Source organism: Phlebotomus papatasi, chromosome 2 (assembly GCF_024763615.1).
Source record: "Phlebotomus papatasi isolate M1 chromosome 2, Ppap_2.1, whole genome shotgun sequence".
In the NCBI taxonomy this organism is placed as follows: domain Eukaryota; kingdom Metazoa; phylum Arthropoda; class Insecta; order Diptera; family Psychodidae; genus Phlebotomus; species Phlebotomus papatasi.
This window is the reverse complement of record NC_077223.1, coordinates 40,794,630-40,818,265: the sequence shown is the minus strand read 5'-3', so window position 1 is coordinate 40,818,265 and position 23,636 is coordinate 40,794,630. Positions and strand designations below refer to the sequence as shown.

The 23,636-nt window shown below is 36.0% G+C and overlaps 2 protein-coding genes across 2 annotated transcripts in view; both read right to left on the bottom strand.

The window, feature by feature from the left end:
* Window positions 1–6,360, bottom strand: part of LOC129800963 (possible lysine-specific histone demethylase 1-like) — a 46,169-nt gene extending 39,809 nt beyond the window's left edge. The window contains exons 1-2 of the mRNA XM_055845710.1: window positions 6,330–6,360; window positions 5,392–5,544 (exon numbers count right to left, since the gene is read on the bottom strand). Coding sequence (XP_055701685.1) covers window positions 5,392–5,544; window positions 6,330–6,360 — 184 coding nt within the window. The remainder of the gene's footprint in view (window positions 1–5,391; window positions 5,545–6,329) is intronic.
* Window positions 6,361–7,285: 925 nt separating this feature from the next.
* On the bottom strand, window positions 7,286–11,593 carry LOC129800962 (uncharacterized protein K02A2.6-like). Its single transcript, XM_055845709.1, has one exon. The coding sequence runs from the start codon at window positions 11,591–11,593 to the stop codon at window positions 7,286–7,288; it is 4,308 nt and encodes a 1,435-aa protein (XP_055701684.1).
* Window positions 11,594–23,636: the final 12,043 nt, after the last annotated feature.

Sequence of the window (23,636 nt, the reverse complement as noted above, 5' to 3'; positions counted from 1 at the left end):
TGGAAAAAGTTTAGTGTTTTTTCTATATAATAAAACATTATTTGCAATCAAAATTATTAATAAAAGTTAGTGTAGTTATTGATCTACAAGGTGAGTAAGAGTTTATTGATAATATAAATAATTCATACAGAAATAAGTGATTTTTGTGAATGTTTACATTTCGATGCATGTCGGATGCGGTGAAAGTCAATGTTTTGGTTCAGAATTTGCATTGTTCAGGACTCTTTTTCTGTTTCAGATGCCAAAGGGAACAAAAGAAAAGACCTATAAGGACAAGCCCGACTCTAAGGAAGGTATTAGGAATGCCTTGCAGTGTGTACGAGATGGTTCTACCATAGCATATGCATCCAAAACATTTAATGTCCCAAGAACAACACTGCACAACAAATTGACTGGCAGATACCCGGAAGAGTGCCCCAATGGCAGGCCAAACGACGCTTACAAAAGAACAGGAAAAAGAACTTGTCAAATGGATCCTGGGATGTGCGGATGGCTGGCATCCCATCGGGAAGGAACAAGTTCTGGACAGCGTTAAACTCATCTGTGAGGTCTACAAAATTCCAAACCATTTTACAGCTGGAAGACCCGGAGACGTTTAGTTCAGGAATTTTCTTAAGCGTCATCCAGAGCTCAGCATGCGCAAGCCAAAATCCTTCTCATTGGAAAGAGCTACTGTTACTGCTGAAGACCTCACGGAATGGTTTCAGAATTGTCTTAAATATTTCACAGAACACAACCTTCTGAGCATTTCACCAGACCGTGTTTTTAATTGCGACGAAAGTGCCTTCTTTTTGACACCGGAAGATGGAAATGTCCTGTCCAGGAGAGGTTCACGTGTAGTTCCATCTCTTAAAAATTCAGGACCGAAGCAATGTATCACAGTACTCCTCAGGGTGTCAGCTACTGGCGAACTTGCTCCTCCAATGGCTGTTCATAAAACTGACATTACTCCAAAAATTGCCATTCACAACGCAGAAGGATGGAAAATGGGAACGTCACCACAGAGTGGCTGGATGGATGGGCCACTTTTCTATGCTGGTCTTTATTTCCCGAAAATTGTTTTCCAACATTCAGAGGAGTCCATTATCAATAACCAGCACGATCAGGCCACCGACAATAATCCTTCAAATGATCCAGTCATCCTTGGAAACCAACTCTCTGCAACTTCTGAGACTCAACCGATCTTCGACACACTAAAACAATGCTATTTCTGGCCAGGAGAAATTCCAAAACGTCGTCAGAAGAAGAGGGTCAAAGCCAGCAATGTCAAACACCAGTATATTGTATCTTCCGAGGAAATTATCGCGGAACAGGAGGAAAAATTGAGGCAGGATTTACAAAAAAAGAAAGAAATTGCTGAACGGAAGTTGACCAGAGAGAGGAACAAAAATATAAGGGCAGAAGAAAAGGAGATAAAACTAAAGGAGAAACACATGGTAAAGGAAAAGGCTCAAATGCCAATTGAAGCTGGAAAGAAAAAACGTGGAAGGAAGTCAGCCAAGAAAACCGAGGAAAAATCAAAGAATTGAGTGCAATCTTAAAATAAATAAAAATATATATAATTAAATAATAAATTAATGAAATGAATTGATGGAATAAAACTCTAAAAAATGTTTTTGAAATAATATCTTCTCATTTTTATGCATTAAACTTTTCCTTAAAATTAGCATCCGAGTTTCATCGAATTCAACGGAGTTACAAAAAAGCATCGCAGTAACATTCTTGCGCATATATTAATATTATCGTAATTTTATTAATTTTCATCAATATTATTGCTAAAATTCTATTTCTATTATGATTCTAAATTAAACAAAGAATAATTCTATTGATTTGGAATGGCGAAAAAAATATTTCATCAGTCCAAAAACAAGCATTAAAGTCGCACTCAATGAAAAGTATCCGGATTATCTCTCCTTACTATATTCAAAGCGGATCCGTATTCAAAGAATCCAAATTACTTAGGAAATATTCACGAGTGCATCAATTTTGGAAAATAAGCAGGTAATAATTCATATCTCTTGTAAGGAATATATTTCAAAAACAGGCCTAAAAATTTCAATATTTTTTATTTTCTAAATTCCTTGTTCGAATTCTAAGAAACTTACGACAATAAAGAAGGTCTATGGAGGCTATCTATAGAAAAATTTTGAACCGATATCTTTTTTATCTTGGAAAATATTGAATTTTGAATTTTTGCGATTTGTGACTTTTTGCCCCAGTCTTCCCTACTTTGTGCTTAAATACAAATAAATATTAAGTATTTGTCTAAATGATTAAAAGCCCTAAAGGTTCATATCAGGCTTAAGCAGACCTTATCGGAAGTTAAACACGCCTCTTAAATTCCAGTTGCAGTGAGTAAGTAATAAATTGATCAATTTAAGTTTAAATATAGCACAGGGATAATTCGAGACGACTTTAAATACATAAATAAAAATTTCCAGTATTGAAAAAAATGGTGTAAAAAAGCGCTTTAAATCAAGAAAATTTACGACAAAGTCTTCTTTTGCATGTTTTTAATAAGACAACGAGGACGTGAAGTCTTGAGACACTGGTATCTCCTTCCCATAACATAATTTTCGAGATCTACGAAAGATATAAAAGTCTTGTGATTGCTTTTGGGTGCTGTGGGTCTTGCCTTGTTCTCCAGCATTCTTATAAAAGATTCCAATATGTTGTGGCTAGAATGAAGGTGGTAAGTTGATGTATTCCCGTGACTTTTATTTTTTATTCTTATTTTCTGGTTCTTCAAGACTCTGTTCACACCGCGACACTCACTCATGTCGTTGTCCACGGTGAGTGTATTAAGTCGGTTATTGGGTGTAATTTATCAAAATAAAACGTGGCTTCGGACTTTAAAAGTTGCAGCCGCGTGCGAAAAAAAAGGACTATTTCGTTAAAGAGATAAATTAATCCAATTAGCTGGACAATTATTTCCATTTCGCAGTTGCTCATTGCTCTATTCTTTGGCAAACTCGCGAAGGTTGAACATTGCAAGTTGATGGCTGATATGAATATTTTTACTTCGCGTACCCCAACCACCTCTTGTCTGGGACATTTATCAAAAGCTTTTTGTTCTATGGACTGAGAAATGTGGCGATGGGGTTGGGTAAAAATTACCTTTACATGATTGATTAATATTGTCATTTATCAGAGAGTGATTCGTGGTGTGAACAACTTCATGGAACTTGTGGAACATTCAGTGATTCCCATCGGAGAATTTTCCAATTATAGCACCTCATTTGTCCATTGAACAACATAATCACAAAACACTTGGATTTAAGCAAAGGGAACTATCTTGCAACCACAGAGTTGAAATGCCTCTCTTGGATGGATGAAAACTATATCAGAGAGGTTCTTAAAGGTCAACAAACATAACTTATTTGGCTAACATGGCAATAAAATGATTAATAAATGGAAAAAAATGTGTTTTGTGCTTTGAATCCTTCTATCTTTATTACTAGCAATTTATATCCCTTCATTTTGTTTATAATAAGACAATGACTAGGCAAAATATTGCAGATCTACAAAATATCTGAAATTTTGGCTTCAATGGTTCAATTATAAAACCTAGTTCAAGATAAATTGACAAGAATTTGTAGCATAGGGGGAGGTGGAGCTAAATTGAATTAGAGCTAGAATTTAAAACGTTTCTTTTCGGATATTCCTAAAGGAAACTGGGTTTTAATCTGGGATCTGAATTAAAAATCACCGCTAAGACCAGCGTGGGAAAACAAAATTTTACATAAAGCCCCAGGTCAATTTAGCCCTATCTCCCCTATCTAAAATTTGGTAAATTTACTGATATTATAGTTTGATAATTAATCTATTAATTATCTATTAATTAAAAGCTAGCTTTTAAATTTATATATTTAGTTAAGATATCAAATTTGTACCCTTTCTTCTTAGAAATAAAGTTATACGATTGGGGAAACATTCAGATTAAGCAAACGCATTAAAGTAAAACCTTTTATTTTATGGTTAGCTCTTGAGAAATCAGTCTCCAAAGCACTAAGGCGCTATTTCTCAATATTTAGCACATGAATACCATTAAAAGCATGTTTTAAAAGTTTCTCTTTATCAAATTTCCCCCCAAGGGGTATCTAGTTTATTGACAAAGGATTTTGCTTTTTCAGGATACTGTCAAGGGTTTCTCATCAAACTATATAGAGGTTGGATCTTAATATTATTATCAAACCTGAAGAATAGACAAGAACAAATAAGGATAAGACGTTTTCGAATAATGGCAAAAATCCTGATATATTTCCTGTTTTTTAAAGGTATATACAACTTTTTCGATACGGGAGGGATAGCGCTATAAGGGCTATAATGTTAAAAGAAAAAAAACATAAGTCTATTACCAATAATTAATCGATTCATTATCGATTAGAACCGACAGAATCGTTTTGAAAAATTTAGAATTTTAGAAATAAATATAATTTTTTCTAAATCTATTAACAAATGACTCGTATAAATCGGAAACTCTCGATTATAAAGATGTATAGACGAAATGTTTAACTGCATTAGAAGATTAGATTTAATCAATGCATTCAATTAGATTTAATTTGAGGTTATTTCTTTTCTAGTCACAGAACATATTTGTAAATGAAAAAAAAACTAGTAGAGTACTTTTCGAAATACACCCGAAAGGAACATGCTTTTTAAGGGATAGGATGGATTATGAAGAAATGGATGAAAATGTCCCCATACAATAGGGATTTATGCGACTTATGCGAATATCAACAACTCTTTTCATTTGGAATCTAGTCTGTTAATAGATAGACCGAAAACGGACATGGGTCGTGCCGTCTAAAAATCGAAATTTTGTAATGTCAAAATTTTGCCTGAATTTGATTCGAATAGCTTATCTAAATATAGAGAGTATACTGGATCCTGGATAATTTCCCATTGCAATTCATATAATTTGAGAACAAACTGTTGACTAATATCCGCCTATCGTTGCCGTTCCTATTGTTCCTTCGATTGGTCATAAAGGAATGTTATTCTCGAATATCCCCATTAAGTATCCCATTAAGTCACTACTGATTTTTAGGTCAAATCGTATGAATCCCATATGAAATAATATGCTTTAATGAAGAAGGATTCTAGAATGAAATTTAGCAAATCTAAAAACTTCAGTGTACTCTCCAAAACCTGTTGAAATGTTAGTGAATTCTAATTTTAAATTTTCATTCATTTTTTGAGCGATAACTTTAAAGATTCTAACCAAGGATTTTCAAGTAGAATCACTTATCTGAATATCTGTCAACTCTGTTTTACTTAGTTGCGAATTGCGAAGGCTCAAGGAGAGGCCTCTGCAGCAAATAAATTGCAGAAGAACAGACGAAATGGAAGAAATATAAAATATTTTGCAAATTTATTGATCAAGCTTACCATTGTAAGTCACGGTAGAATTATTTGTCTTCAAGTTCTCAGCTGTCACCTCAACACCACCCGGGAAGTACTTGATGGTCTTAACGGCCGTATTGACACGAATATCGAGGCCTTCGGTCAGGGCAATGGGAGCGCATGAATATCCATTTCTCACTGGAAAAAAAGTGACAAAAATAAACAGAAAATGAGTAACTGAATTATTGCCATGTCGCCTTTGCTAAGATATACAAAAAAATGCAAAAACCTCATTCGTAACATGTTAACCATGTCTTTTGAGCTGTAAAATTTCATTGCAGAAGGTGTTACTGGTTGTTGATAACAACAACGGAAATTGACTGTTTAGTCACAAATATCCGGTCATCCAAATCTAATTCACATAACAATTATATCAATGCATGTTAATTTATAGTTTTGGTCCATTGGTGTGGATTAATTTAGAGAACTCCTATATTTATGGGTATTTACGGTGTAGTTAGCTTCTATATGCTCGAGAGGATATTTTAGCTTTAAACGGAAAATTAACCTTACGCTGCGAAATTCAAATTATATAGACACCTCATGTCAAGAATAAAAAATATCTTGAAAATCTGAAAAATTAGAAACTATCATTAAAGGTTTTAAAATAATTTTTAAAATATTTATAAGAAACATTTGGAATAATCAGTCTGCTAATTGGAATTAAATTAGATTTCTTATTGAAGTTTACAATTAGTCCCATAATGCGCTAATGTTCTAAATACTTAAATCATTTGTTCCACTATTTCTTATTCATCGTAAAATTGTTTGAATAAAGAAAATTAATTTTCCGAGACTTTTTTACAGCCCAATTTATTTACATCGAATATCTATGTTGACTGAATACCCTTGCATAGAATGGTGGAGAAAACTTTTCGGAAATAAATTCTGGAGAAGACGACAATCCGGAAGCATTTGCTTACTGTGACATTTATGATAGGTCGGCTGATTCATTGGCTGGTTGGGAGCTTTTTGGAAGGTGGTGAAGGTGGTTTTCTCACGCAATGTTGCACGTGCACAAGGTGAAGAAAAATGATTAATAGTAGTAAGTGGGGGTGCTGTTAAGGAGACTATGACATCATCAATTGACCATAAAATAAGCAAAAGTAAATGTTGGAATAATATATTTATTATAACCTTATAATTCCCGAAAACCTAATGAATTAGAAAGATCGAAAAGTACTTTCAAAAATGTTCTAGTACAAATTATTTGATTCGAATATTTTTAATGTTATTAACAAATGTTACAAAATTAAAAAAAAATGTTGCAATTTCACATTCTTAATAATTACGGTTTTAATTTTTTCTAATTTAAGGAAATATACTTGGTTTCTTGACCTTCTTGCAATGCATCTAAATAATTTTTTACAAATATTGCAGCAAGTGCATTCTAAGACGACGTCTTATGAAGAATATTTTATAAATTAGTTACGATTTAGATTATGTAAAGTACCCTCGCTCGACCGGGTTCCTCGACCGGGTTCCTCGACTCCACCGCTCGGTCAATTTTTGAATGTTTAATGATCAGTTTCATCAATTTCTATGAATTTGTGACTGGTTCGTATTATTCATGGAATAATTAACCTATTAATATTAGATCATACGCAAAATATTATAGCAAATATAAGTGTTGTGGTGTGGCCTACCTGCAACAATCAATATGTAATCCCTGAATCGTCGCCGAAACGGTGTTCGAGTATAGATGATAGGGATGCCAATTGAGGAGTGGTTTCGCAATGAAATACACGATGTTAGAGCTAATTCACAAGATATATTTTTCAATAAATTCTGGAGCACATAAATGGCGTACTAAGTTCAAGACAATCGTATTGGAAGTGACGCTTTAAGAGCGCGGAAGGGTCATGTGACCGTGATGGCGTCAGGCATGGCTTACGCCATCTGTCGTTGGGTCGATACCCAACACCTCCCCCCTTGAAGAAGCTGGAGCCTGCGGGATCCTGCGTGGAAGCCGGGAACGAAGTCGTGGAGGAGATGAGCGTGTCGGAAGCCTAGGGTTCCGATATGGCTGACGACTTCGCCGCATGGGAACATTGGAAGATTCCTGAGATGTCCCGTCAGCAGAGGAGTCTGCTGATTGATTTCCATCGTCGTAGTCGAAAGGGATGGAGACTTGTTGACCTTCAACCAGAGAGGGATCATCAGCTGATTCGTTTGTGTCTGGGTAGCGTTTACGGAGTTGATTAACATGGCTGCGAATCAGTCTGGAACATCCTCTCGGCAAAAGGATTGAGACGTTGTACATAACGTTCCCGCGTTTCTCGATGATCGTACCGGGTGCCCAGAATGAGTGATTGCCACGGAAGCATTTTGCCAATACCTCCTCCCCTCGAACGAATGAACGACTTTTGGTCCCATGTTTCTTGTTGTATTGATTTTCCATGGCCGTGTTTCTTTCAATTGGATCATTCTCCATAGGTTGAGTCAGAGAAAGTGTCGTTCGAAGTGGTCGTGACATCATGAGTTCTGCTGGAGAACTGCCGTTGAACGTATTTGGGTTGGGTGTACAGCGGTAGGACATCAAGAATTTTGTGAGGGCTGTCTGTGTGTTGCCAATGCCAGACAGCTTGGAGAGAGAACGCTTCAAGGTGTCCACGAAACGTTCTGCCAGGCCATTGCTTTGTGGATGAAATGGCGCTGTCGTGATATGGGTGATACCTCGCTCGCGGCAAAATTCAGCGAATTCAGCACTGGTGAATTGGGTACCATTGTCTGTTACGATGGTCTCCATGAATCCAAAACGTGAGCAGGCATCCGAGATTTTGCTGATGGTCGCCAATGATGTAGTGGTAGTTGTCATGTATACTTCAGGCCATTTTGTGTAAGCATCTACCAAGACAAGGAACCACTGTCCATCAATTGGTCCAGCGTAGTCGGCGTGTACTCTCTGCCATGGCCTTGATGTGAGAGGCCATGAGGATAGGTCGCATTTTGTCGGATTTTTGGCAGCAGCAGCACAGGAAGAACAAGATTTGACCAAGTTCTCAATATCAGAATCCATATGTGGCCAGAAAACGTACGAGCGGGCAAAACTCTTCATACGATTTATTCCTGGATGAGCGTCATGTAGCTGCTTGAGAATTGCGTTTCTGAAAATTGGTGGTATGACAATGCGATCTCTGTAGACTATACATGAATGTATGAGTGTTAGAGAGTCTCTGATTTTGTAGTAGTTTGCCACTTCCGGTGAGAAATCAGCTGTAGAGCGAGGCCATCCATACCGGATGTAGTTGGAGACTTCTTGTAGAGTCGGAGAAGAAAGAGTGGCAGTCTCAATCTTCTTGAAGGTCACCGGTAAGCGTTTGTTCACGTCACTGATGAGAATGTTGTCCACGATCTCGTCATCTCGGACTTGGGCAATGATGAAGTCCTCGTTGCTTGACTTTTGTTGCTCAATCAAACGACTAAGAACATCAGCTCCACCAAACTCATTTGTTGGGACATATTCAATGATAAAATCATATGCCAACAGAATGAGAGCCCAGCGTTGAAGCCGGTTGGCGGTGTGGATGGGCACTCCCTTCTTCGAGCCAAAAATTGATAGTAGGGGCTTGTGGTCCGTCTGAAGAGTAAATTTTCTCCCATAGATGTAGGTGTGAAACTTCTGAACAGCATAAACCAGTCCAAGACCCTCCTTGTCAATTTGTGAATAGTTTTTCTCGGCCTTGGTAAGAGTGCGAGAAGCATGATAAAATGCCTTGAGCTGCCCATTTTCCATGGTATGGTATGCTACGCAACCAATACCCGTCTCACTGGCGTCTGCAGCGATTGTGATAGGAAGGGAAGGATTGTAATGTGTGAGAAGGAGATTTGAGGATAGGATTTCTTTGACCTTGATGAAAGCCTTTTGACACTGTGGCGTCCAATTCCAATCTCCAACGTCCTTCTGCAGCATTTTGTCCAGTGGAGCCCGGATGGTGCTGAGAGACTTCACGAATCGTGAATAAAACGTGACGGCTCCGAGGAAAGATCTGAGCTGTGCAATATTTGACGGAGCTGGCATACTGATAATTGCATCAATCTTTGCTGGATCCGGGCGCTGTCCTTTGGCATCGAGAATGAAGCCAAGGAAGCGTACTTCCTTTTGAAAAAAATTGCATTTTTCCAATTTGACACGGAAGTCGTACTCACTGAGTCGTCGAAACACTTGCAAGAGTGTCTGATGATGCTCCTCTTTGGTCTTTGATGCGATGAGAACGTCATCAAAATAGGCATGAACCCCATTGATGCCAGCCAGCATGGTATCAATAAGCTGTTGGAAAATTCCAGGTGCCGATTTTACCCCAGGACAGAGGCGATTGAATGTGAAGAGACCTCTGTGGGTGTTAATCGTGAGGAGTTTCTTCGATTCTTCATCCATTTCGATCTGCAGATATGCATCTGAGAGATCTATTTGGCTGAATACTGAGCAAGTTGACAGTGTTGCGAAAATTTGGTCAGGGGTAGGGATAGGATAGTGATGGGATTCGAGATTATTGTTGAGCCCGGTGGAATAATCAGCACAGATTCGGATGGAACCATTGGGTTTACGGGCTACAACGATAGGAGCTGCATACTCACTGTGATCCACAGGAGAAATGATGTCCAGATTCTGCAATCTCTGAAGTTCCTCATCCACCAAATCCGTGACATGGTATGGTACAGGGCGTTTGGGTCTGAACACTGGAACTGTTGAAGGCTTCAGCTGAAGATGCGCCTGTCCCTTGGTGCATTTTCCCATTGTAGATGAGAAAACAGATGGGAAAGTTGTTTTGAGTGATGTGACAATGTCTTTTTCGGAAACTGAGTTTACACTGCAAAGTGAAGAAATGGTTTTTCCCCAGAGGTTGAATAAATTGATCCATTCAACACCAAAAAGGTTAATGTTGACATCAGTGACAAGACATCTGGCCCTTTGAATGTCCCCTTTGAAGTCAACCGTGCAGAAAAACTCGCCATCCATAGGAATGTGATTTCCCTGGGCATCAGAAGCTGTAGAGGGAGTCTCTGACAGAACTGGTGATCCAAGATGTCTCCAGACATCCTTGGAGATAATTGTCACATCTGATCCTGTGTCGAAAAGCAACTTCACAGATTTCCCATTCATTACCACGTCAATGTATCTTTTTGCCTGACTGTTTGTAACAGTGTGGTGAACACTGACAGGATTGACATTCGATTTCGAAGAGTGTATTTGTTTTTGTTTTGACTGGGACTTGGAACTCGAGGAGTTCTTTTGGGAATTGTTCTGGGAACAATACCCTTCCTTGTGGCCCACCCTGGAGCAATCCTTACAGGTGTGCTTTGAGTAATTACACTGTTTGACAAAGTGCAATCCACCACAGAACCAACAAGGAGATTTTGGCTGCTGAGTAGGCTGTGTTTGTGAATTACGCCCGGATTGTTGAGACTTTGAGTTTGAAGAATTCCCCTTTTTAGGTTTTCCCTGACGCTGAACAAAATGAACACCCTGCGTAGTGTCTTTGAGCTCAAGATCAGCACTCTCAGTCTTCAAGTTGGTGAGACGTGTTGCTTCACTGGCCATAAAGGACAATGTGAGTGTCTCAGGCTTCTCCACTTCCAGCTTATGAAGAAGTCGTGTTCGCACATCAGAATCATTCTTGCTTTTGAGACTTAGAATAAAAACAAGACACTTGAAGTGCTCTGGCGTAAGCTCTCCCAGCTTAAACTCTTCACAAATCTTGTTGATGACAGTCGAATGTGTCTGAAAGTCATCCGTCTCTTTCTTCTGTATTTGGAGGCATCTCCAGCGGGTGTGAAAAAGTGATTCCCGGCGGCCAAAAAGGTCTTTTAGCCGTGCAACTGTCTCGTCAAACGTGAAATCTCGTGGAGCTTTTGGAAGAAGAGAATTCACATAACCCTCATGCCCTTGAGGGTTGAGCTTCCTGAGGAGAAGACGGACTCGGGCAGAGTCGTCGAGGGATTTTGCATCTTCACGGAAAATGTCCTCATGAAGTGAAAACCATGCGTCGAAGGTGACGCCGTTGTCCGGATCGTAGACGAACGTCTGAATCGAAGGCGCAAGAGCCTCAATGGTGAGTTCTGGACGATCTGGTTGGTTGGATCTTGCCTCAAGTTGAGCAAGCCGTTTTTGTTGGTCCTCCAGGAGCTTCTGAGTTGCACTGAGGATGCTAAGAAGAGAGATATTGTCTTCTTTTTGAGTAGCCATTGTCACATGTGCCCGTTTGTGAGGTTAGGGTGAAACTATTGGATAAGTTTCCCGGAATGCGTATTTCTCTAGATGCGGCTTCTGGAAATTCAGTTGTTGGGGCTTTTCCTCACTTCCCGTCAAGTTGTTGTGGGGCTTTTCCTCACCTCTCGTCGCCAGTTGTTGTGGTGTGGCCTACCTGCAACAATCAATATGTAATCCCTGAATCGTCGCCAGTTGTTGTGGTGTGGCCTACCTGCAACAATCAATATGTAATCCCTGAATCGTCGCCGAAACGGTGTTCGAGTATAGATGATAGGGATGCCAATTGAGGAGTGGTTTCGCAATGAAATACACGATGTTAGAGCTAATTCACAAGATATATTTTTTCAATAAATTCTGGAGCACATAAATGGCGTACTAAGTTCAAGACAATCGTATTGGAAGTGACGCTTTAAGAGCGCGGAAGGGTCATGTGACCGTGATGGCGTCAGGCATGGCTTACGCCATCTGTCGTTGGGTCGATACCCAACAATAAGTAAAATGAATAAATAAATCTACCGGTCGAGACGAGGAACCGGTCGAGCAAGGGCACTTTAAGATCAGATTTAATTGAAAGGCTTTAAATTAGGGTAGTTGAATTGGTCCAGAATGAAATGATTGAATTATTTATTTATTTATTTAATTATGTTGATTAAATCGCATATGCCCGATGTCGTCGCGCGCCTGTACAACCTCAATAATAATATATTGATTAATATCATTCAATTATTACTTTTTATTCGTCGTACACGTTTTCAAAGCCCAGAGGACGAGCGGTATGAGATATCGGCTTTAGGTATTCGGGACACTTAAGCGGTCTTCATACTAAAGGTTTAGCTAAGTTTCCGAAGGTCTCAAAATCTTAAATAGCGATTAAATCTTTTTTTTTTTTGAGAATCTAATAGGTTATTTATCTATAATAATCTAATCCTAAATAAGATAAATTTTTACAAAAAAAATTGTGAGTGATAAAGAATTATAACAGTTAAGCAATAAGGCTAAGCTTTAGGTCTGAACCCCGTATTACCTTGTAAACAACATTTTTTTCAAACTTAAGCATGGTCCTTACCGATCGTGCACGGTAGTCGGACCGATGAGAACCATCCTAAGGCGTTAGACTTAAAGAAAAACTTACAGGGTGTTATTTCTGGAGTCCGATGCCACACTTATCTAAAGTATCTATAACCTTGGTTTGTGTACTTACAGCCAGAGTTTAATTTTGAAACATGAAATCGTCAATTTTTAACGTCAAGGTACGATGTACTGAGGCCAGATAAAAGTCTACTAGAACTTTAAGTGCAACCAAAAATTATTTCAGTTCAATAATTTTCCAATTAAAATCAGAGGCCTGAATCATAAATATTCATGGAAATGGTGAAAATGTTTGAAGCAAGAAATTACAAACCATCAGAGCATGTTTAACTTTCACAGTATTCCCCATCAATTCCCCAAACCCGAAAAAAAATCCAACATCGAGTCAACCAATTTTCCAATGTAATTGAATTTTCAACTGCACGGTGTCACCAGTGCAAAAAGGGGACCCTTTCCCTTTGAGGTGACACCGGGGCTCTTTTCACCGTGAAAATTGGTCAAGTTTCTCGTGGTTGAAATTAACACATCTGCCATTGACACATCCACACGGGAAATTCCCATTTTGAGCGATCAATGTGGTTATTTCAAAGGGGAGAGACTCTGGAGGACCATTCGATTGGATCTCATTGTCCTTTTGGAGCCATAGGGATACCATTTTCTTTTTTTTAACACCCATTAAGTGTATAAGACTGACCACCAAGAGCGATGTCGGGTTCCCTATCAATGTTCTCCAAGTTGTGTAAGGTCTCTCGGTACTTTTAATTGAAAATCCACAGTGAAGGCGCACCTGTTAGCGACAGATGCAAGATTCTCTATCGTGTTCTCACCCCATTAAAGGCTGATTAGAGACACAGTCACGAAGCGACCTCGAGGTATGACTAAGGGTAGAAATTCCATCTCAATCCAAAATGAATCTACCTGGGGAATTTTTGTCCTAACTTTTTATCCAGAAAAAACCCCTTTTTCAGCGTGACGCGATAAAATTAACAGCGTGAAAGTGTTGGACAATCATTTTAATTATTGAATCAATTCACTGAAGATTTATTTGAGCGGAAATCCTCAATGGGTAATTGAAAGAATCACCTTTAGATGGGAAGACAATAGGCAGGATGAGACAGAAAAAAAACTGTAGCCTCTTCAAACATTGAGAAGTTTTGAGGTAAAGTGTTGAAGAAAAATAAACGAAAGTCAATCGAGCAGAAAAGGTTCATTAACTCAAATTTTACACTGAATCGAACAACGAAAGGGTCTATTTTTTGAATTAAATGTACTTTTATCAGCTGAATATTATTGTATATTATACTGTTTTCTTTTGAAAACAAAAATCTGATATTTCAGCGAAAGAAATGAAACATAAATTATGACCTAACAGTGATGATGGCAAAAGTTAGCTTCAAGTTTGGGATCTTTGAAACCCTTAACGGTAGCAAGGAATCTAGCGAGTAAATTGATCAAAAATTCTCATATTCTAAAAATAATTTGTAGAGGTTACGTACATATAGAAATTCTAAATAGAAAATAATCCCTACTCAGGGAAGCTCTCGAGAGTAAAGTTATTATTTTTATTATTTACTGATCATAATTTCTTAAAAAATGTAATAGCGGTTTGAGACAATCCACAAAGATTATCACCTTTGCAGCTCAGGAAAATTGATTATGCAGCTTCGTAAAAACATCTGTCCAAATTATTGACCACCGACTTTAAGAATTCCTGATTGTTTTGGGGCACACTTTGCACTCAGCTTTGGAATATTTGACCAATGAGAGATTCCACTGAATAAGTTCACAAGTAAATTGGTATATTAAACAATTTTCATGTTTTCATTCTGTAAGACTAATTGGAGGTGTTATAGAAAATTTGAGGATTGCAAAAGGTGTGATTATGAGAAAATTATACCTAAGCAAGCAGTTAATTGACTGTCAGAAAGCAGTGTAAAAATGGTTTTCCAAGTGTAAAAAAACATGTGTCAGAAAAATAGCATAAAATTGGTTTTTGAACACATGATACCTCCTACAAACGATGAAAATAAGTTGATGAAAGTTCCATCTAAACAGTGATGCACAAATTTTTGTGTCCGGTGTAATGTTTTTGGGGAAAATGAGGCCTACAGAGGTGGGCAAAGTGTTGTACGAAGCTGAGCAAACCAAGGCAGCTTCGAAAAAATCGCCAGTAAATTTTCATATTCCTATAGAGGAAAACCCAAGGTTTTTCTGGAATTTTGTGTGGTGGAATTATTAACCTTGAGCTGAGCAGTCTTCAGAATAGAAGTTCAGCCCAGTTTCCGTATGCCTGAACGTGAACACTCTTAATAACGCCTAACGCCTAATTTTATTGATTTTTTTAAAAATATACTGGATCAGTTATTATCAATATGCAAATCTATGTTAAAATTTGCCAAAAAATCTTCACTGATAAGAAATTTGAGAAGTTAAATCCTTGATTAAATTATTAAGTTTGTTTCACTACAATGAAAGCCGTATAAGTAAGGATAGTTAGGGTAAGGGCTTATAATTTTGGACAAGGTGCTTATAAATATCAAAGTACTGAGTTTGAAGTGCGATATTTTCAATACTAATTGACTTTTTTTTGTTACTCTTTTTCAGAAGGGTTGATTAGAAACTTGGCAAGGGTTTATTGTCTCTGTTTTTACTAAAATTAGTCTTAATACGTTTAAAATGAATTGATATGTAGAGTCCAAAATAAGGAGTATCACCCCACTGGTGAATGTATTTGAAAATTTCCCATTTTCACACGAAAAATTTAATTCACAAAGCAAATCTCACTTTAGGTCAAACCAACTCAATATTCAAAAATATCACTTTAAAAAAAGCAAAGAAACATTGTTAGTACTTCACCACAGCTAAATAAGACTGAAGTAAACATGAAGTTCTGTCATATTTCTCGTAAGCAATTGCTCACACTGAATTTTCAACAGAGCAATTTTAACTCAAATCATATTCAAAATTTAACGTATTTAGTGTTAAAATATTCCAAAAAGAACAGATATTTAGATAGAATTCATTATTCATCAAATTTTGGAATAAAAATCCATAATTTTAATCAATTTATTTTTAGTGTCCAATTTTATCCTCAAAGTGTCCAAAATAAGAAACTGGTCAAAATTATGAGCCCTTACCCTATAGCTCAATCCTTTTTAAAGCGTGGAAAAAATGAATATCCGCAACCGTCTACTTATACATATGTATATGAGTTGGACTATCCGGAATATTTGTATAATTAATTCGCCATAATTTTTCAGAACATATTGAACATTTTTCAATTTTGTGAAAGATAGAATTGGAAATATTGGGACAGGTGGAGTGTAGATGCAAAAAAAAAGTCCTTGTGTCGCCATCATGTGAGTATCATTAGTCAAATGTGAGTTATGGCTAGATTCGCGATATCACCTGCATTCCATCATCAATTTGGGCGTAGAAAATGCATTTTTCTGCAGCATCCGGCGCAACTGGATAAATAATAAATTTATTAATTTAATAGACATATGATTGATTGTTCAGCCACTGGCTTGACAGGTATTGCAGAAAAAATCTAGCCTCATCATACTCAAAATGAAACTCAAACAGAAATTCATGTTCTACATCTCGAATAAAACCATCCCGTACCGATAAATAAAAAAAAATACTCAAAAGGCATGTCCAATTAGAAATGAAGTTTTGATAATGTAAATGTCATCATTGACTTCATCCATAATTTTCAATTGTGTTTTCACATTGTTAGACAAGTTTTGGGCGGGAAAGTGTCCACCAGTTTGAAGACGATAGAATTTTTGGAGGGCAATAACAATGGGAATAATGAAAATGCGCATAAATTTTACGCTTGTGACTCCTCCGGAGAGCTCCATCATTGTTTTCTGTGCCTGTTCGTCAACCCAAAATTCCATGACTTGACGGAAATCCACCGCTGACCAATCACCTTCCCTCCAGCGTTCCTCCAAGTGTGACACCTGGCTGTTCACCTGACTACCGTCATGCCTTCCGACCATTTCTTCCCGGCCACTGAATTTGCCACGAGTGACGGTTAAACGAAGGGGTTGCACTATGCAAACTCCTCCCTTTGCCATTCGGTGCCAAAAATTGATCATCTTTTCGCAGTGTTATCTGCAAAAAAAAACCCATCCTTTTGTGATTGACAGTGATTAGGGAAACGAAACAAAAATAGAGGCAACATCCGTAAATCCAAGTCAATGTGTTAAACTTTCAAGATATTTGGGTATTCATTAATTCACACTGAGTAAACAGGCTTGCGGCTACAAAAGTTTGACAGACTAAAATTGGTAATAAAGTCTTCCAAGCAGATTAGTAGTTATAACTCCTGCCCACTTTCTCATTCAGCTCACAGTCTCTGGGCCATCGATAATAATGAGATCCATTCCCTCAAACCTCTCCTCGCAAAAACCCAACAGGTAAGATAGGATGAAGGATTTCATGCAGAAATACCATAAGTTTATCATGAGTTTTTCGTGTCATTCGCAAAAGTCTACGGAAATGTGGAGAGAGGGTTAATAAAAGGCTTAGGAAGTTTTATTAATCTTCAACTCCATCCCTGCAAAGTCGCAATCTCGGGCCCCAGGAGTATTGGAGGAGGTAGAGAACATCAAATTCCTCTTGGAGCTTTCGTGCCTCGAAAGCTCACAACATCCAAGTTGGAAATGTTGAGCATGTTTCTTCAGATGAAAATATTCTTCAAGGGGCAGATAAATCCCAAAATTAAAGTGAATTTAAAGAAAAATTTCTGATTATTCCATTATTTAAAACATTTGTCAATTTAAAAGGCAAGAGACTAAATTGTGGATGTTTACCAACTCTAAAAGGCAAAAAAGTTAGGTAAACTATGCCAAATTTCCCACAGGTTGAATATTATATTAGAAACAAAATTCTGTATCTGAAATGGAACCAAATTTTAATACAAGTTGATTTTTTTCTCCATTTCTCGAGTGTCATTTTGAACTTTACAGGTTATCTTAGGATCTTTCTGTTGCTAAAAATATATTAATATATTTAAAAATGTTTTGTGTATTATACCGGACACAAAGTTTATTGAAGTTTTTTGACTTATTGGATTCTTTTTTGAGTTATTTTATACAGCATCTCGTTCTAAAGACAAAGTTTGTTTTTCTTCTTAAACATTGCCCAGTATCTAGCAAATGGAGCAAACGAAAGATTTATGACATTTGAGAAATATAGCAAGTGTCCGATATTACAAACTGTTGGAAATGTGGAACAGTTCTCTACATTCCGAAACGTACAAAAACATACAAAAAGAATTATTTCGTAACTTTTGAAAGAGTTAAATGAATTTTCAAAAATGCATCATAGAGCGAGTGCTCTACCACTTGACTCATTGAGTGCCCATTGATATATTAATGGATTCGTGTTTATAGAGGGGGGCTCTAAAGTTCCGGATTTTGAATTTTCGTAGCATTCAATTTTCTTCCCAGAATTAATTTTTGTATGTCAAGCCCAATGTTCAAATTATTTTTTAAGTCGATTTATTATGCAAAACGATTTTGAGATCGAGTTTAAATTAAGTTTCTTAACCAAAATTCTTTACAATTTTAATTTTAAATTACTTTTTCGAAATAAAAATCTCTTAAAGGACCTTAATTTGTATACTACTTTGCAAGCTCCATCTTCGAAATATTTTCAAAACTATGTGCGTGTTAAAATCATCTGTTTTGTTTTTGTTAGGATTTTTAAAAACAAATAATATGTAAAACTAAATAATTAGGAAATACTTAATATCAATATAATCTAATGATTATCATCTTGACATAATAATTCGATATGCTTACTCATAAGGTTATGTTTCCTGTCATGCCTGTTATGTTAATTTGTGATTAGTGCCTCCATGTAGTTGAGTTTTTATAAAAGAATAGTATACTCCATCTCTGAATCCTTTTCTAATTTTAATCACATACTTTTTATTTAACTTGTTTTAAATCAATGAAATAGTCGTTCGTTAACTTTCACTACGATTTGGAAAAAATATATCAGCAAACTTTATAATTTAGCCGAGACACTACTGAGGGATTATAGGGTAAGTGAACCAAATTTCAGTAGCTTGCAATTTCGGCCACTTTTTTAGTTACTCAAATTTCTATGAGTTTCTAGTTCTTGTATACTCTAGTATAATCTTTCAAAAAAAATAACAGAAAATAGCGCTTCGATATGATATGAAAAAGACTGGAAGAATTCCAGAAAGGCAATAAACTATAAGAATCAATGTGGCCGATATAGGCCACCAAAGCTATGCCTATATTTTTATTCATTTTAAAATATATTAAGAACGATAGATAAATTCTATAAGAACAAAAAAATCAATATGTATTAAAAATATTACATTTCAAACTTGAGACTTTGGTGTTTGCATGCAACAATGCCGAAATTTAGCATAGTTACCCTGACAGGCGGCAGATAGATTTTAACTCAAAAACGAACTAGGGTAAATTAAGCTAATTCAAAACCTACTCCAAATGGAAATTTTTCTCTATTCCAAATGGAAACGTCATTGCTTTCATAATAAATACAGAACTATATTACTATATTTATATATTTTCCATACCACAGTTTCATTATTTAGTTAATTTTGCTCTAAATAAAGCAAAAATCCATTCATATTCACAAATTTTAATTTGTTAATTTCTCAGAAAAATTAAAAGTGTACCTTTTCACCATCGAATTTTTCATCGACCGACCATGTTTTCCAATGAAAAACACAATAAGGAGATTGTTGTTTATTCGTTTTGTTTAACATTTATGTCATATTTCTGGCTAATTTTAGTTAAATTAGTTAAATTAATAAATTAGTTAAATAAATAGTTAAATTAAGTGCTAATTTTAGTTAAATTAAGTGCTAATCTTTATTGTTAACAGTAGTGAAAGTTTTCAAATGAAATAATTACTTATTTCGTGAACAAAAAGTGTTTTTCTGAAGTGTCTGCAAATGCTTCAATAGGAAACCCCGGAAATATAATTGTTTGGAGAGCTTTTCTTATTGTTTTGAATGGGAAGGGAGAGGCCAGGAATAAGAACAAGTCCTGCATTCAAGAGCAACTTAACAAAGTTTTGGAAGCTTTTCGTCGCGGTTTCACTTACACTCTTTGTCTCCAATTAGAAACTTTCTCTTGTCTCCATTTGGATTAATTTGTTTTCAATAGAAGCATTTTACACTCGCGTATTTTTCTTGCATTTAAGAAGTTTTCAAATTATATCTAAAGAATTTTCACTAAACAGTAACATTCTAGAAGAGTCAAGGAGCAATTTTTTTGTTATTCTTTTTAGAAAAAATATGAACTTAATATGTTAAATCTTCTGTCAAAGTTAAAGCGTCTGGAAATAGTTTTGAATTGGTACATTTACCGTACAATGCGACATTTTTCAAAAATAACATCTGCACAGCACGGTTGGGTGTGTTAGGTAGAGCACCCGTTCAATCGAAGCCTTATTTTTTTAATTTATATTTTAAACAATTCATGACAAATAAATCATGAATTACGTGATGAAATTTATTTGACGAATATTATTTCCTCGTCCTAAAATAAAATACACAATTTTTCTGAAGGAATTAACAGCCTCTGAGATATCTTACTGCCTTCCTTGAGGGATTAGTCTTGTTATATCAGCGAATTCTTCGTTATTTGACAAGGAATTTGGCTTTCGCTCTCATGCCATTTGGGCTCCTGCAGACTTTTGCGTCGAAAGGCAGTGCGTGAGGCAGACAATTGGTGAGAGAGAAAACCCATAATTAAATTGTAATAATATTTAAAATGTTGACAGTCTATGATTAAATGATTAAAATAATAACACAATGCCGTTGATTCTTAGCCGTATGTTTTGAACCTTTCCGCCTTCTTACCATTGTACTCCTTCTCTTTGGTTTCTCCCTCAACTTGGTTTTATTTTCCGAGTCCACCAAAAAGATAGTCAACATTACAGATGATACAACACCAAAGGCAAATATTCGAGTCCCATGTTCTCTAACCACTTTAGCCTTATTCTTGTGTGTAGATATAGAGAGGGGGCGGCACAAAAAATCAACCATGTAGAAAATTTATGGACACCATTGTTGGAATTTTTGCATATTTTAAGTGAATTTAATATTATATTTTTTTAGGCCAGTCTATGCCTGAGAAGACTCACTCCCTCGTTTTTTTCTACTATTTATTACCATTTTTTCTGGATTAAAATTATGATATTTTTTTCTTAAATTAGAAGAACAATAATTTAGAAGGTTCATGTAGTTAGTTGATTTTATTATTGCAATATCCCCTGCAACATTATATTATAAAATAATTAAGAAATTATTAGATAGTTATTTTAGTATTTGTCTATTTGTATTTTTCCATCCAATTTTCCAAAGGTTACCAAAAGATGAGCAAAATCAGAAGTGAATCAACAGATGAAATTGCAATGGTACAACTTGGCTCCCAGCATAAAGTTATCATTATTTCATCAAAACTTCCATAGTTATTATCAAGTTGGAACCATGAATATTTAACTACAACCCTCTCAAATCCTCCGCCACATCCGTCGACAGCCCGACAGACCATGAGGCCCGAAAGATGCCAAAATCAATCTTCATTCTATATGATGTTCATGCTGAAAAATTTAATAGTAGTGCATTGCATTGTTCTCTCCCCCTTTTTTTTTGCAATGGGATCTCTCAATGTACCATCATCCATCTCATTGGGGGTAATTACAGAGTCTCTGGGGGCCCAAATCAACAATAATTCAAAGTAAAACAAGCGATTAACATAATACCATCTTGTCAGAAGCAATTAGATTGTCGTTGGTGATTTTTTTTTTACCAGACCCTTTCAGTGCCTTGGTTCTTCCTGTCGAATGGTCAATCTGCACAAACACTGTCGTCCCGGCGAAGAGAACAAAGTTCAATTGCCGCAAATTTCTTGACCATGGATCTTTTTCTCTTTTTGCTCTTAAAATCCGGATTTTGCCTTGTATGGAATTAAAAAAAAATAATGGAAGAGACAAAAGGAAAAGTTGGTCTTGTTTTGAAAACAAACTTAAGGTGTAACGTAAAGTATCCTAACTCGACCGGGTTCCTCGACTCGACCGGTGGGTCAATTTTTGAATGTTTTATGGTAAATTTCGTCAATTTCTATGAATTTGTCACTGGATCGTATTACTCATGGAATAATTGACGTATTAATGTTAGATCATACGCAAAATATTACAGCAAATATAAATAAATTGAATAAATAAATCTACCGGTCGAGATGAGGAACCGGTCGAGTGAGGGCATTTTACCTTAATTGCTTGAACATAATTAAAAGAAATATGTATACGAAAACTGCGATTTTTCATTTCGAATACCGCTAACTTATCTATATCAGTCTCACCTGCAAAATAGAGACAAATCTGGTAGAATGCATAAAACTTTTCTTCAAAATAATATCAGTTTCGAACAGATTCATTCTAGATTTTGAATTGATACCGATTTGTCAGCCATGAAAAATTCAAATAGCAATTAAAAATCCAATTTCAATAGAATTTATTTATAATAGGATTTAATAGGATATATGGCCCAATTCAAGGCCATTAAAATTTATAATTAAAATTTTGACAGAGGTTGGGTTTAACCACACATGAAAGAATTGCTATAAAAATAAATTTACTGATAATACAAAATAGGACTTAATACATATTTAATTGCAATACAATTTAGATTAAAAAAATATACACCTCACGCATGGGAAAAAAATATTTCGCAAAATTTTTTGTAAATGTTTGTGATTGCCTGCTGGAGATTTACGAAATTTTCATAAATTAACTCACTAAAAAGTTAGGAATTCACAAACATTTACAAAAAAATTACCGAACTAGTTTTAATGTCCTTCATTGAACCGAGTAGGATCTCAGTGGCGCAATAGGCAAGACCGTTGGGTCTTGGGCGGATGAGGTCTTTGACTTGACTTCCAAAGTTGTGAGTTCGAGTCCCGTCCGGTGCAAATAACTGAATGTCAAAAAAGACATTTTGTGTTAACACGTAATAAAATGCACTGCCTCTGTCCAAAACACTTTGGGAGCATGGAAGAAGCATCCACATTGCAAGAAGGGTGCTCCTGGGCGATCTACGATCAGCAGATTCTTTCAACACGGGACATATGACAATATGATTGAATTGTGATAAATATATCACGATACGATTAATAACAATAATCGAAATGAGTCAGCATTCATCTTAGTAATAGAACTCGTACGATAATCTAATAACCAATTAAATTTTGATCAAAATTTAGAAATATGTAATTGATAAACGAATCTTTAAAGCATAACATGTGTGATTAATTGACAAACTATACCGAGTTTTTAACAATATTCAAGAGAACGGGGTAATATTTCGGACACCTTGCGCCCACTTGAGCAAAATATCGGACACTGCAAGTAAGTTGTAAAATTATTATCGAATATTTATTGAGTACAGTATTCCTTCCGAATACTTATTCTATTCAAAATTTATAAACAAAAATACCTTAATTTTTTTAATATTTTAAATTGAAATGATATAATTTAAAGTTTAGTGTTAAAACGGTTTAAGTGAAGTATAAATAATTTGACTACGATGTTTTTAAATAATATTGTTAGTATTGTAATTTGGTTTGCGAATATAGAATAAAATTTCCCATATGGATCAGGTTTCTCGTGTAAAGATAGATCTTTTGTTAAGGGTTTACGAGTCATATTATTAATGCAATATCGTTCGCTTGTACTATTTCGCAAAATTGTAAAAAAAAGTTTTTAAATTTCTATATTAAACAATCCCTACAGACAAAATAAGCGCCGCATTTACGAACAAGATGTTATGTAAAAAGCTTTGGAAAAATTCCTAAAGGAAAACAACTACAACAACCTGTAGTACGATATTTCATACAAGGTGGACGAAATTACA

Coding starts and splice junctions, on each gene's coding strand:
- LOC129800962 (XM_055845709.1), bottom strand. CDS start 11,593: ATGGCTACTCAAAAAGAAGACAATATCTCTCTTCTTAGCATCCTCAGT.